At 51.9% G+C, this 14,984-nt stretch overlaps 1 protein-coding gene across 1 annotated transcript in view; it reads left to right on the forward strand.

Annotated features, from left to right (window-relative positions):
• Positions 1-14,984, forward strand: part of LIMK1 (LIM domain kinase 1) — a 23,387-nt gene that overhangs the window by 3,104 nt on the left and 5,299 nt on the right. The window contains exons 2-11 of the mRNA XM_005877206.2: positions 1,957-2,095; positions 2,440-2,549; positions 3,714-3,920; positions 8,979-9,084; positions 9,183-9,349; positions 10,470-10,653; positions 11,487-11,573; positions 11,909-12,040; positions 13,127-13,186; positions 13,434-13,499. Coding sequence (XP_005877268.2) covers positions 1,957-2,095; positions 2,440-2,549; positions 3,714-3,920; positions 8,979-9,084; positions 9,183-9,349; positions 10,470-10,653; positions 11,487-11,573; positions 11,909-12,040; positions 13,127-13,186; positions 13,434-13,499 — 1,258 coding nt within the window. The remainder of the gene's footprint in view (positions 1-1,956; positions 2,096-2,439; positions 2,550-3,713; positions 3,921-8,978; positions 9,085-9,182; positions 9,350-10,469; positions 10,654-11,486; positions 11,574-11,908; positions 12,041-13,126; positions 13,187-13,433; positions 13,500-14,984) is intronic.

Raw genomic sequence — 14,984 nt, forward strand, 5'->3', positions numbered from 1 at the left:
CTACCCCTTCCGCAGTGAGATGCCCGCCCCCTGCGGGGCCCAGGGCAGGAAGGGGGGGGTGCGGATGACGTCATGGCTCTAGTCCAGATGCTGCTTCCGCTGCCTCCTCTCATGTCCCAGGGAGGTCTCCCGAGTCCCTCCCTCCCCACTCCTCTCTCTTAGAGAAATGGCTTCAGACCCCCATTCTGGGCGCATCTCACTCCCCACCCTGTTTCTGAATCCAGGCATTTTGTGCCTTCCCTGCCCTGACCTCTCCCCACCAACCACCCCTCCCTCGGGCTCCCGGACAATGGAGAACTGGCTGGATCCCTTAAAGGGACAGTGTCCCACCAGCACTCTCGGCTGCTGCCCTCTCCTCTTCACCCCCAGTTCCCTAGTTAAGGAGCAGTCGATGAGAGCAGACTATGTAGAGAGGAGGGTTCCCTGGGGACGGGGCTGTCTCACTCAGGACCCAGTCTTTCCTGCCCCCTCTCTCCTGAATTGTTTCCCTGCTGAGCCATAAGCTCAGAGCCTGGTCTTCAGTACCTGTGTGACCTTGGCCCATCACCCAGAGAGGCAAACAGCTGGACTGGATGGATTCTCTGCATGTGTGTCCCCTGGCCCCTAGGACCGGGGTCAGTCTTTTGAAAACATGCCCTGAGGGCTCACTGGGATCCACATTTCTGCATTTGCTCCTCCTGATTTAGCTGGGCTGTGGGTGCCTACTCCACTGGGACAGACACTTGGGTGGCAAGAAGTTTAGCTCCAGGCCTGTGGGATGACACCAAAAAGCTAGTCCATCATTCCTCCCCATCTGCTCTTCAGGAGCCCCACCAGCCTGGCTTCCCTAGTAGCCCCTGGTGATGGGGCAGGGGGTTGTGGCCCTGATGACCCTCCGTACAGCAGGACTGCTCTTCTGAAGGGAGGTGTGGGGCCTAAGGCTCTGGTTGAGGTGGAGGGAGGGACGATGCTGCGCTGCCCCTTAATTCCCCTTGTGACTGGCAGCACCTGTAGGCCTGACGGGTCTAGGAAACCAGCAGATCCTCTGTCTAAACCAGGGGTCCTCAAACTACGGCTCGTGGGCCACATGCAAATACAAATATTGTATTTGTTCCCGTTTTGTTTTTTTACTTCAAAATAAGATATGTGCAGTGTGCATAGGAATTTGTTCATAGTTTCCAGGACTGCTCTTCTGAAGGGAGGTGTGGGGCCTAGGGCTCTGGTTGAGGTGGAGGGCTCTGTATTTAAAGAGCCAGAAGGTTGAGAACCACTGGATCCTGCCTGGTCTCTGCTGAGCTGAACTCCTGCCTCATCCCTTAGTGGAACCCGGAGTAGCTTTGTGTGACGAGCAGTTCCGATGCTCTGAAGCTCATCTGCCTTCTTTAAAATGAGAATGCCCATGCCTGCCTCATGGTGGCCTGTGAGGATTAAGTAAATTTAACCAAGACAGTGGGAAGGTGCTAGCTTAGTAGGTCTTCACAGCTCCACCAGGTCACTTTTATGTATGTCAGTTGGCTCTAGCTGCCTCCGCACTGCTTGGGTAGGGGCAGAGGAGAGGGAGAGGAAGCTGTCTAGAGGAGTGGGCCCATGGTTTGTTAGGATCCCCAACTCAGTCCTGGGCTCCCTGGTTCCATTACGCTCTCCATGACCAAGAGCTAGTCGCTTCCCCTCTCTGGGCCATCTTTCTTACATGACAAGGGAAGGTACTCCGATGAGCAGCACTGTAGCCAGATACTTGGGGTGCAGAACTGCTCTGGGTGGCTGTGCAGGCTATGCACTGCACAGAGATTTCTGGCCAAGGGGGCTGAATCCATCCCTGACTCCACTTGGTAAGCCCTGTGCTCCGGTGCAGGCTGTCGCTGCCCAGAGGGCACACCTTTTTGTAATTCTCACAAAGGTGCCTATAGACTGTGACCAGACCCAGCTGTGGGAGAGGGTGGGCGTGGCCAGGCTAAGCCCGGCTCCTCCTCCGTCCAGGTGTTGTGAATGCAGCGCGCCCCTCTCACACCAGTACTATGAGAAGGATGGGCAGCTCTTCTGCAAGAAAGACTATTGGGCCCGCTATGGCGAATCTTGCCACGGGTGCTCGGAACACATCACCAAGGGGCTGGTCATGGTGAGCACCCCCTGCCCCACTCGCATGTCTCACCTGCTCTGTATGTGTGTGTCCGTCCGTGTCCTCACAGGTTTCCCTGCTCGAGATCTCTCTCCCATCATCTCTCTCGCTCTTCCTTTCACTGGTTCTCTAATTCCCCCCATGCCTTCTTAGCCTGTTTGTCTGTCTGTATCCCTCAGCCCCCACCTTTACTAGTAGAGCCAGCTCTGTCCAGGAGCTCGGCAGCTGGCCAACCAGACCCTCAAGGTTTGTTTGGGGTTGCCCTTCTAAGAGAAGGTCGAGGGGAGGAGATATGGGAGCTGAAGGGGTTACTAAGTTGGGTTGTCCCCCCACCCTCCTTCCAGGTGGCGGGGGAGCTGAAGTACCACCCCGAGTGCTTCATCTGCCTCACGTGTGGGACCTTCATTGGTGACGGGGACACCTACACGCTGGTGGAACACTCCAAGCTGTACTGGTGAGTGCCCTGGCCCCTGTCCAAGTCTGCCGTGCCCACCTGTAGCACAGGTCTCCCATACCAGGGCCCTTTCCCTACCCATGTGGGGCAGTATTAATAAATGTGCTTTGTAGGAGTGACTGGGAAATATGACATGAGAGTCACACTGAGAAAGCCTCAGATTTCTTATTGTTCTATTACTGGCACCGACCACTGACCCTCCAAGTTTAGGGCCCAGTCCTCACACAACAAGACCACCTTCACTTCAGACAAGTTGAGGGGTCCCTAGGCCACTCCCACTTCAGACCAGCTGGTTACAGATCAGGAATTCTCACAACCCCCTCAGGTTTGATAATTCACTAAATGACTCACAGAACTCAGGAAAGTTGTATAATTAGGATTCAGTTTTTTATAAAGGATACAAATCAGAACCAGGCAGATGAAGTAACGCAAAGGGGAAGGCCCAAGAGGGTCCAGAAAGCAAAGGTTCTATGCATTCCCCGCAATGGGAGCAGGACGTGTGACCCCCACTCCCCACCGCAGCATCACCAGAGTTTTTACTGAGGTTTCATTATGTAGGCAGAATGGATAGAATCATTGGACACGTGCTTGAACTCAGTCTCCAGACCCCCTCCCCTTCTCGGAGGTTGAACTGGGTCAAAGCACCAACCTTCTAATCACAAGGCTGGTCTTTTGGCGACTAGCCCCCATCCTGAATCATCTTGTTAACATAAACTCGGGTGTGGTCTGAGGGGCTCAGGAAAAACAAAGACTCTTATTCCAAGGCTTTAGAGTCTCTCCCAGAAACCAGGGACAAAGACCAGAGAAATTTTTTATTACGTAACACTGATAAAACTGGATTCAAGGGCAGCATGGCTTGATCCCAAATGGACATTTAATGACTTACTCCTGAACTGGACTTAACCCCAGGCCTCTTTCTGGTCAGCTTATACCGCGACAAGCGAGTAGGCAAAGCCAGAATGACTGAGCATCAAAGAGGGGCACAGGCAGGGCTGCGCATGCTCAGTTTCTGCTCCCAGTCCCATCAGGCAGCTAAGATCCTCCTCCTCCCATGGGAAGCAGTCAGGGTGGTGGAACTGGGACTTGGGGGTGGGGAGATGCTGATGGTCACTGATGCTCTTTTCTTCCCACTCTTTGGGTCCCCACTGCCTGTGACTCTTGCAGCGGGCACTGCTACTACCAGACTGTGGTGACCCCCGTCATCGAGCAGATCCTGCCCGACTCCCCCGGCTCTCACCTGCCCCACACCGTCACCCTCGTCTCCATCCCAGCCACAGCTCATGGCAAACGTGGCCTCTCAGTCTCCATCGACCCACCTCATGGCCCGCCAGGTTGTGGCACGGAGCACTCCCACACCGTCCGCGTCCAAGGGTGAGTGGCTGGCCTGCTAAGGCTGCAGGTGGTGTGGCTATAGCCATGGATGCTTTAGATGGGGAGCCAACTCTGGGACTGGGGGCTCTGAAAACAGCAGCACGTAGGCCCATATAGAGCCCAGCTCTGACAGCCTGGTATACCAGATGCCTAGTTCCTCTAAAAACCACTACACAGCCCTAGCTGGTTTGGCTCAGTGGCTAGAGCATCGGCCTGTGGACTGAAGGGTCCCAGGTTCAGTTCTGGTCAAGGGCACATGCCCAGGTTGTGGGCTCGATCCCCAGTGAGGGGCGTGCAGGATGCAGCCAATCAATGATAAGCTGTCATCATTGATGTTTCTATCTCTCCCTCTCCCTTTCTCTCTGCAATCAATAAAAATATATTTTAAAAAATAAGTAAGTAATAATTTCTTATTGAATCTACATCTGATCCAATAAGAAAGAAAAGTAACCAGGTCAAGAATAAGTGAAGGAGGGAGCCCAGGGATATCAGCAGAATACTAAAGGTAGCCATGCCTTGAGGAAAAAATCTAAATTGGGTGAACTTAAGCTTCAATTTTCTTTATTCTTTTTTTTTTTTTAAATACATTGTTATTGATTTTAGAGAGAGAGGAGGGGAGAGAGATAGAGAGATAGAAACATCTATGAGAGAGATACATTGATCGGCTGCCTCCTGCACACCCCAAACTAGGGATCGAGCCTGCAACCTGATCAGGTATGTGCCCTGATCAGGAATTGAACCAGGGACCTCTTGGTTCATGGGTTGATGCTCAACCACTGAGCAGCACCAACCGGGCCTTAAGCCTCAATTTTCAAGTCCTTTCATGGCTGGGTCTCTCAAAGCCTTGACCTGCTAAGGAAGCTAATCTAATAATAAAACTGCTCCCTCCCCCATTAAACTCTGAATCCCAAAAGGGGTCTCAAGGTGAGGATGAATGAAAAATAAACCACACTTTCCATCAGCTCAACCCCCACCCCCCACCCCCCACTCCAAGAACTGTAAAATAAACTGATTTGAACCTGAATGGAAGGGGAGAGGGAATCTAAGAATTTATACACTTGGGATTGCAAACCAAATTCATGTCTGGGTGGTTCAGAAAGCCTTAAGACAAAACTGTAAAAGTTTAAAATGCTTCTTCCCAGCTGATGGTGTTCCCAAGCCTTTTACAGAATCAGATGCAGATTCTTTCTGAAGAAACTCACTTCCAGGCTTCATTGAATTTACTTAGATAAGTGTCTCAAAGATGATGAGCAATTCAGTCAAAATTCACTGAACATATACTAGTATATAAGAAAGCAAGGCATTGTGAGCAAGAGTCAGCAGAAACAACAGGAAGCAGAACCAGACCTATAAAACCTTATGATATTGGAATGATCAGAAACAGTATAAAATAATTATGCTCAATATGTTTCCATAAAAAAGAGATGCCTGAAAAATGAGTAAAGAGTAATAAATTTGTAAAGGAAACAAATATCACCTCTAGAAATGAAATATATAATTATTAAAACAAAAATATTAATTCCAGCATTTAACAATAGAGTACAGTTTAAAACAGAAGAGAGAACACAAAAAGATACACAAAAAGATGAAAACTGGGAAAGAGAGGTTAAGATATATGGAGGACAGTGAGGGGATCAGATCATCCATTTGGCATCCCAGAGGAAGGGAGAACTAATGGGAGAGAGGCACTATTTGAAGATGTAATGGCTGAGAACTTCGTAGAACTGATAAAAGATGCCAATCCACAGACTCATGTCCAGTAAATCCCAAACAGCAAAGTAAAAATAAATCCACCCATGGATCACCCCATCTAGTGAAATTAATACCCTAAAGGCAAAAGAAAAGACTTTCAAAGTGGCCATAGAAAATAGAGAAATTACCTTCAAAAAAGTTTAGTTGGACTGACAGCTGATTTCTCAATAGAAAACATGTAAGCCAGAAATCAGTGAAATGATATGTTTAATGCCCTGAGCAAAAAATAACCATCAACCTAGAATTCTATATTTGAAATATCCTTAAGAATGAGGGTGAAATAGACATGGTAGGGCAGGCAAATACAAGATTTGGTACTAGCAGATCATCCCTAAAGAAAAATCTAAAGGATGTAGACAAGGTCTGAGATGCCAGAAGGAATGAAGATTAGGGAGCCAGCTCACTGACAACTCACTGTGACGCTGAGCAGCTCCCTGTCCTCTGTGGGCTTTGGGGGTCTTTGAACAATGAGGCAGTTGGACACTTGGGAGCCTTCTAAGATTTCTCTGAGGAGTTCATTGACTCCTTGAGAAGTAGTTTTAAATGTCTCCCATGTCCCCACATCTAGACATGAGAACCAAGTGCCAGCTTCCATTGGATTCAGTGAACTTTCTCACACACCTGCTGGGTACCAGGCGCCATGCCTAAGAAGTGAAGGTAGTACTGGGGAAGGAGGATGCTGGCAGGCTTGCCTTTCCATCTCCACCCCCACCTTGAGCATCAGCCAGGCCAGCAGCTGCCTTACATACACAAGTAAGCAGACAGACTGGTGAGAGAGATGGGGAAACTCCCAGACCAGCTGGTCCCTGACAACCAGGCAGAATTTTAGAAATGGAGAGCCAATGGCACCTCCCCCCTGTCTCCCTTCCTGGCTGAGCATTCTTTCCAGACAACATCTGCTTTCCAATTTCTGCAGAGCCACCCCTTCTCAGAAGCTCCCAGCTTGCCCAAAGGCTGCTGACCGGATTTACTTGTTTTAAGCGAGTCTTAGTTGACCACTTTTCATTTTGTTTATAGCAGCATTTTAAGCAAAGTTTATCTCTGACCCAGCCCCCTGCTGCCTTAACAGGAGACTAAAGGAAGGGAGAAGAGAAGTCTAAGGAATATATTTTTCAGGCTCTATCCATGAGAAGCTTATATTAATGAAAATCTATTCATTGGGGTTTTTTTTTTTTCAACTTTTTATCTTGACATTTACAAATTTACATAAAATTGCTAAAATAATAAGTATATTGAACACCTCTACAACCTTCACCTAGATCAGTGATGGCGAACCTTTTGAGCTCGGCAGGTCAGCATTTTGAAAAACCCTAACTTAACTCTGGTGCCGTGTCACATATAGAAATTTTTTGGTATTTGCAACCATAGTATAAAAAATATTTGTATTTTTGATATTTATTTTATATATTTAAATGCCATTTAACAAAGAAAAATCAACCAAAAAAATGAGTTCGCGTGTCATAGGTTCGCCATCACTGACCTAGATTCATCAATTTTAATTTTTTGCCACATTTGGGGTGCATGTGTGTGTCTCCCTCAACATTTAGGTATGTGTAGACATATATACTGATTTATGTTTATATATACACATATATGTACATATTGTTATTTACTAAATCATTTGAGAGTAAGTTACAGAGATCGTTGACCCTTCCTCCCTGCCAAAAAACTCCGACATTCTCCTAAAAATAAGGTTATTCTCTTACATAATTATCAATTGTATCTTATATGTAATCATGCCATTTAGGAAGTTTAATATTGATACGGTACTTTTGTCCAGGATGCAATCCATGTTCAGATGTTGCCGGGTGTCTCAGTACCGTTCTTTGTAACAGTTTCCCCGATGCAGGACCTAGTCCGTGATCATGCATTTCACTGAGTCCTCATGTCTCTTCAGTCTCTTAATTTGTGACAGTTCCTCAGCTTTTCATTGTCCTCCATGACGTTTATGAAGCGTGCAGGTCAGTTGTTAAGTGGGATGTCCCTCCATTGGGTTTGACTGATGTCTCCTCTTTATTAGATTTCGGTTATGCATTTTGGCCTGATAAGTGCTGCCGTGTCCTTCTCTGTGCATCGTACACAGGATGCCCTTTATTGGGGATGTCAGCTTTGATAATCCTCTCTGCTGTAAAGGATTTTTTTCCCCCTTTGTAATGTAATCAGTAAGTCATTTATGAGATTTGACTCTGTAAATATCCTGTTCCCAAGAACCTTTCACCGAATGGTGCTGGCATCTGTAGGTGATTCTTATCTGTATTAATTATTACCATGATGGCTACAAAATGGTGATTCCCTAACTGTTCTCCCTTCTGCATTTATTGCCTGGCTTTCCAATATAAAGAAAAGCTCCAGGTGTAAATATGCTCTTGATAATGAAATTTTTTTATGAATCTCTTTTCCTTAAAGCAGTGGTTCTCAACCTTGGCTGCACATTAGAATCACCTGGGAATCTTTTTAAAATCCTGATTTCTGGGCCTCATCCTCTGGAAATTCTGTTTCTTTGTTATGGGGTGAGGCCACAAACCCCATAACAAAGAAACAGAATTTCCAGAGGATGAGGCCCAGAAATCAGGATTTTAAAAAGATTCCCAGGTGATTCTAATGTGCAGCCAAGGTGGAGAACCACTGCCTTAAAGTCTTCAGTCTCCTCTCTATCCTAACCCCTACCCTTCCCCATCTCAGGGCAGTGGTAAAGTGAGCATTCCTTAAAAAAGCTTTTATGAAGACAAAAAGAAAACCAGACAATACCAAAGAGTTAAAAGAAGTGATTAAATTTGGCAAATTGGCCATTCCATGAGTTAGCTTATGGCCAACTAATCGAGGGCATCATCCCATCTCCACTCTGCAATCATGGCTCAGGGCAGGCCTCGAGCTCCTTCCTGCTGATTCCGGAGGAAGGGGAGCCTTCACCTCATCTTGCAGGGCAAGTTCGGGAGTCAGGTAGGGAGACAGTGAGTCCAGACCCTTTAACCCTCATGGCATTCGTCTGCCCCAAGCATACCAGGAAGTTTGGAGGATTGGTCTGTCCTCTATGGCAGAGACAACACTCTGTTGTACGGCAGCCCCTGAGCATCTGGTGTGGGGCAGCAAATAGCTAGGGGAGTGCCACCTTTCTCCCGCTTCACACAGCGGGGAACATCAGTAATTAATTACAGAATTCTCACCAAACCAGAACTCAGAGTTCTGGACCATTGCCATCTACTGATCACACAAGTTAGAACCAAACCACCTTGGTTTCCTCTCAGGGCTCTAGGGGACAGGTGGGCGGGCAGGAGTCTGACCACTGCTCTTGCTCTGTGCCCACAGCGTGGACCCAGGCTGCATGAGCCCAGATGTGAAGAACTCCATCCATGTTGGAGACCGGATCCTGGAGATCAATGGCACACCCATTCGGAACGTGCCCCTGGATGAGGTAGGGGTCCTGAGTCTGGTAAGCAGGATTGGAGGTGGTGCCTTCATGCCCGCCCCCACCACCTGGGACTCACCTGTCCACACACCTGCTCTCCCCAGATTGATCTGCTGATCCAGGAAACCAGCCGCCTGCTCCAGCTGACTCTTGAGCACGACCCCCACGACACGCTGGGCCATGTGGCGGGCCCTGAGCCCAGCCCCCTGGGCTCCCCAGCTCACACTCCCAGTGGAGAGGCCGGCAGCTCTGCCCGGCAGAAACCTGTCCTGTAAGTCAGCCCTGTACCTTGTGTATCTGGGTACTTTCACTGATGCTGGGCCTCGAGATGGGACTTGATTCCCACTCTCCAGTCGCCCAGTCTGTGAGGGAGTCAGCCCTGCAGAAAAGCAGGCCAGCAAAAGGCGCTGGGGACTATGAGAGGAAGGACGGGTAGTGAGAAGTAGGAAAGTAGGTGGAAGCTTCTCCCCCAGCTGGGATTACCGAGCTTTCCAGGGTGGACCAGCGCCTTGGTTGCAAGGAGCAGCCCACATGTAACTCAGGATGATGGGATCTTTGGGGGTGGTTTGGGGGGGGGGGTTCCAGGCAGAAGCTAATTGCAGGGCTGCAGATGTGGCAGGGGTCCTTGGACCTTGTCCACCCGCCACAGGGCCTCACTGAAGGGTTTGGCAACAAAGGGATGTGTTTCACAGAGACCACTCTGGTCCCCCGTGTGGAAAGGCACCCAAGACCAGCGGTAGCTAGAGGGCTGTTGAAGTAGTCCAGGTCGGGGTGCCCTGTACCCTCCTGCAGGGGGTTGGGGGACATGAGGAAGAAAGCAGAAGCAGCCTGGTCCTCACTGCACTTCCTGTGGGCCTGCTCAGGACTCCTGATAAAGACTTGGGGAAGGGGCAGGGAGACAGCCTTACTCTTGAGAAATAGTGATGCTGAGGTTATATATTTCCTCGCCACCTGTGTTTGTCTGGAGCTCATGCCGCCCTCTAGAGCCACCAGTGTGGCAGGGCTATGGGCTACTTGGGAAGGTCGCCTGCTTCTGGCCCCCGGACCCAAATGCTAGAAGACAAAGTGTCTGACCCAGCGCCACCAAGCAGAGCAGCCCAAGGACAAACGTTCCTACCAAGGGCACCTGAACAACAGTGGGCCTCAAACAGGAAGGCCAAACAGGATGGGACACCAGTGCTGGCATCAGGATGAGGGGAGAGTCTTGTGACCGCCTCAGGAGAGCTGCCCTGTGCTACCCTCTCAGAACGGATGATGATGCATAGACTGACATAGATGGGAGCATGACAGGCAAGAGAAGGGGGCAGGCCGAGGCCTAGCCTCCGCCAGGGGGCCTCAGCCAGGTGTCCACCTGCCCCCTGGTGGCACTGGCCATGTGTGTGTGCCCCCAGGAGGAGCTACAGCATCGACAGATCTCCGGGTGCCGGCTCACTGGGCTCCCCTGCCTCCCAGTGCAGGGACCTGGGACGCTCCGAGTCCCTTCGCGTGGTTTGCCGGCCACACCGCATCTTCCGGCCGTCGGACCTCATCCACGGGGAGGTGTTGGGCAAGGGCTGCTTCGGCCAGGCCATCAAGGTACAGGGCATGCCGGGCATGGACAGGCCAAGAGTGGGAGCAGGGCGGCAGGCGGGTGCAACCTATCAGTCCTCCCTCCTCCCCCTAGTGTCTCCAGGAAGCCACATGGAAGGGGCTTCCAGACTCCCGAGCCAGACTCCTCCACCTGGGCCTCCTTGAGCTAGTGAGGGGAAGGGCGCCTACTCCAGATAGACCCAGAACTTTAGGAGGCGGTTGTTGGGAGGTGGCAGCTGGGAGGGCAGCACAGCCACACCCTGAAGGCCTCATACTGAGCTTGATGCCAACCCACTCAGGCTCGGGACTGCTTTCCCCTTCACACTCTCCCCAGCAGAGACGTGAGCCCTTCCCTGGCTCTCATGTCACAGGCTATGACTAGGCTAGAGGATTCAGGATTATACAAAAGGTGCTGGTCAGGTTGCCCACATGCCCTTGGCCAGACAGGCCCTGACCCCCAGCCCTTATCCCTGGTCCCATTGCCAGGGGAGGAGTCCCTGGCAGTGCCATCATTCCACCTCCGAAGACAGCCCAGCAGAGCAGACAGCTGGCCTCTGGGTCAGGCGGTCCTGGACCCAAGCCCAGCCACCTCCTTCCCTGCCAACTGGGTGACCTTGAGCCTTGCTAGGAAACCTCCCTGAGCCTCCGTTTCCTCATCTGTAACGGTATTAAGTTCTGCCGCCCTTGAGGGCCAGGACATCACATGAAATGTCTGTGAAGATCTTGATGCCGACTATTTATCTCCCTGACAGTCCTGGGGTAGGGAGGGGGCCTCGGCAAGTTGGGCTTAGAGCAGAGCTTCTGTCTGTCTGTCTCCATGCCTCGGTGTCCCCACGCAGGTGACACACCGGGAGACAGGTGAGGTGATGGTGATGAAGGAGCTGATCCGGTTCGACGAGGAGACGCAGAGGACATTTCTCAAGGAGGTCAGTGAGTGGAACTGCCACCCTCTCTTCACCAGACTTCTGGTACATGCTGTGGCCCCCACCTTCCCACCATTGGGAGGGGTGGCAGAGGGTCCCAAGAGGATGACACTCAAGTCAAACGATGAAAGTAGAAACAGTATCTGCCAGGAGGGCAAGAAAGGCAGGGCCACCCTGGGGGTGGGGGAGCAGCTCCAACAAGGAGCACAGTAGTGGCAGTGGGTGTGGTAAGAGCCCCATGGGGCGGGGAGGGTCCCCTGTCTTTGGCATTGTCTGTGGCCTCTGGTGGGACAGGAGGGAGAAGGAGATGTGTGCACAGCCTATTTGTTCCCCGCCAGGTGAAGGTCATGCGATGCCTGGAGCATCCCAATGTGCTCAAGTTCATCGGGGTGCTCTACAAGGACAAGAGGCTCAACTTCATCACCGAGTACATCAAGGGGGGCACACTGCGGGGCATCATCAAGAGCATGGTGAGTGCTGGGCTGCCCCGCGCAAGGCACCTCCCCTCTGGGCCTGACCCCCCTTCGGTGGGGTGGGCCTCTGGTCTCAAAAGACCCTCCAAACCCCGATTCGGAATCCAGTAGGGTTGCTCTGACTCCATCTGAAGCCGGGGAAAAGCTGAGGCTCAGAGAAGGGTGGCAGCTATGCTGAGGACACACAGGCCGTTTTGAATTGGTCATCCTGCAGGGGCCGCAGGCCAGCCCCAGCCCACCTGCCACAGGTCAAACACCTGAGAGGCCTCTCCCATTACCTCTTCATGGGGACCTTTGTTTTGCTTCTGGTGAAAGCAAATCATTTGTACTGTTTGCCATGTTCCATAAAATTCAGAACTAAGGGCTTGGAAAAAATTGCAAAGCTACCTTTGGAATCAAAGTGCTTGGAGTGTGAGGGCTACAGCGTCACCCTGAGACCTCGAGTTCCTGTCCCCTCCCGCGCCCGCCGCTGATGCCGCCCCCCTCGGCCGGATTACCTGGTGTTGCTGGAGTGTCACTTTGTGGGCTCCTAACAGATATGACTTCTCAGAGGGGATTCTGTGGTCACGTACCACTGAGGCTTCCTAACTGCACTGAGTCTTTAACATGCTCTGATGTCCTCGCCCTCCCTCTGGAGGTCTCCAGGGGATGAAGTAAGAGAAGAAGTTATTTCCCCAAATGACGAGCCCAAGGCCCTGCTCTCCTGAGCGATATGGCTGGCCCGCGGCAGGTGACCTCACCAGGCCCATCTTTGATGGTCCATGAAAGTCAGTTCGGATTTTTTAAAAACTTGAAAGGATGGGACTTTGTAGGAAGTAAAAAGAGCTTTTTTCTGAGAGGTGGCACATCAGGAACTGCAGAGGAATCTCTCTCTCCTCCCCACCCCCACTTAGTGTTCGAAATCAGTTCTGCTAGAACATTGTTGTGAATTATACTCCCACACCCATTAGAAGGAACAGTGTGGGTGCCGAAGAGAGTGGGGTCATCAGCCCCTCTCGGACACTTGCCCCTCCTGCCTCTCTCACCCCTCTGTCCCCCACTGCGGCCCTGTTGGTCCTTCCTGGCCATGGTCTCCGCCCCCAGGACAGCCAGTACCCGTGGAGTCAGAGGGTGAGCTTTGCCAAGGACATTGCTTCGGGGATGGTGAGTAGGCTTTGGTTCTGACTAAGGGGTGTGGGCTGGTGATCCAACCCCACTTATAAAAACATTCTCTCTGCTGATCTGAAATTTCACAAGGAAGCTTTGAGAGTGAACAGAGAGGGCCGAATGGAGAGTGGGGAGGACACCCCCAACCGGCCTGATGGGGTGGGATGGGCGGTGGGAGCCTCCGGGGCCAGGGCTGGGGTCCTTCAGTGCAGCCGCCTCCTGACCTGTGTGCCCCCTCCCCCAGGCCTACCTCCACTCCATGAACATCATCCACCGGGACCTCAACTCGCACAACTGCCTGGTCCGTGAGGTGAGCGGCCTGGGCCTGGGAGGGAGGGGACAGCAGGGGCCCTGCCCACCAATCTCAGCCTCAGGAGGCCCTGGGTAGGTGCCCCGACTCCAGTTTAGCCCAGGGGGAAGCAGCTCAAGGCCAGGAGGCAAACAGACCTCACTGTGCCATTTACCTGCAGTGTGGCTCCAGCTCTCTGAGCCACTGACATTGCAGGTTGTAGGAGGGTCTGACAAGTCAATGAAGGAGAAATTGATGTGTAAACCGTAAAGGTCCAGGAGAGTGGCATTCACTGAGAACAGCCTACAGCAGAGTGGCCAGGCCTACACCAGGCAGCTCTCACAGCTGTGGGTCTAGAGTGGGGCCTGGGCATGTGGGCTGGGTCGTCAGGGCAGGCTTCCGAAAGAGGCTTTGAGGGGACATTCCTAAGGGGGGTAGTGATTAAGGCTGTCTGCAGAAAACAGGAGGGAGTGACTGACTGCCCAGCTGGAGAGGCCTCCGGGGCTGCCATAACAAAGTGCCACAGACTGGATGGCTTACAGTGACAGCAGTGTGTCCTCAGGGTTCAGGAAGACAAAAGTCCAAAGTCAAGGTGTCGGCATGGTTAGTGCTAAGGGAAGATCTGGCCCCTCCTCTCTTCTAGCTTCTGGTGGCTGCTGGCACTCCTTGGCGTTCCTTGGCTTGTAGCTACCTCACTCCATTCTCTGCCTCCATCTTCACGTGGTCTTCTTCCCTCTGTTATCTGTGTCTTCTTATAAGGACCAGTCATTGGATTTTGGCCCACCCTAATCCACTGTAACCTCACGCTAACTAAGTGTGGCTGCAAAGACCCTACTTCCACGTTGGTTCACGTTGAGGTTTCGGGTGGACATGAACTTGCTGGGGACATGAGTCATCACACTACAGGCAGGATGAGGAGGTTCTGCAGACTGGTGTCTGTCCAGTGAATTCAGGACAGGAAGAGTGTCTGATGGTGGCCGCAGGACATGCAAAGACCCCGCAGTATGACATCCAGGAAGCCATGAGTTGCTCACTGTCGAGGGGGGGTCTCAGCCCCTGGGAATGTCCAGGCAACGCAGGGATTTTCTAGGCTGTGGGGAACAGTGGGCAGTGAGCACAGGGAGGTTGGTGAGGCTAGATCCACTCCATGGACCTTCCAGGGAGCCGGCTTAGGCTGCCCCTGCTGGCAGTGGGTGTCACTGCTAGGTCCAGCCAGCGTGCTGGGCACAGTGAGAACAGGGTGACCTGTCTCAGCCTCAATCCCACAGCACAGCCCACCCTTTGAGAATCTGATGAGAGCTGTGAGCCTCCTGTCCCCAGAATCCATCTATGCACAACCAAACTCTGTCTACAATTCGGGGCCTCTGAGAATCGGTGGTGGCCCTCACTGGTTTCCCTAGAGCTGTTCCCATGGCAGGATCTGCAGAACCCTGTACCATTTGATCCTGCGAGACTTCCCGAAAGTGCACAGTCCTGAGCGCCCCCCCCCCCCCCCCCCCCCCCCCC

The sequence above is a fragment of the Myotis brandtii genome, unplaced genomic scaffold (genome assembly GCF_000412655.1).
Source record: "Myotis brandtii unplaced genomic scaffold, ASM41265v1 scaffold510, whole genome shotgun sequence".
NCBI classification, from domain to species: Eukaryota; Metazoa; Chordata; class Mammalia; order Chiroptera; family Vespertilionidae; genus Myotis; species Myotis brandtii.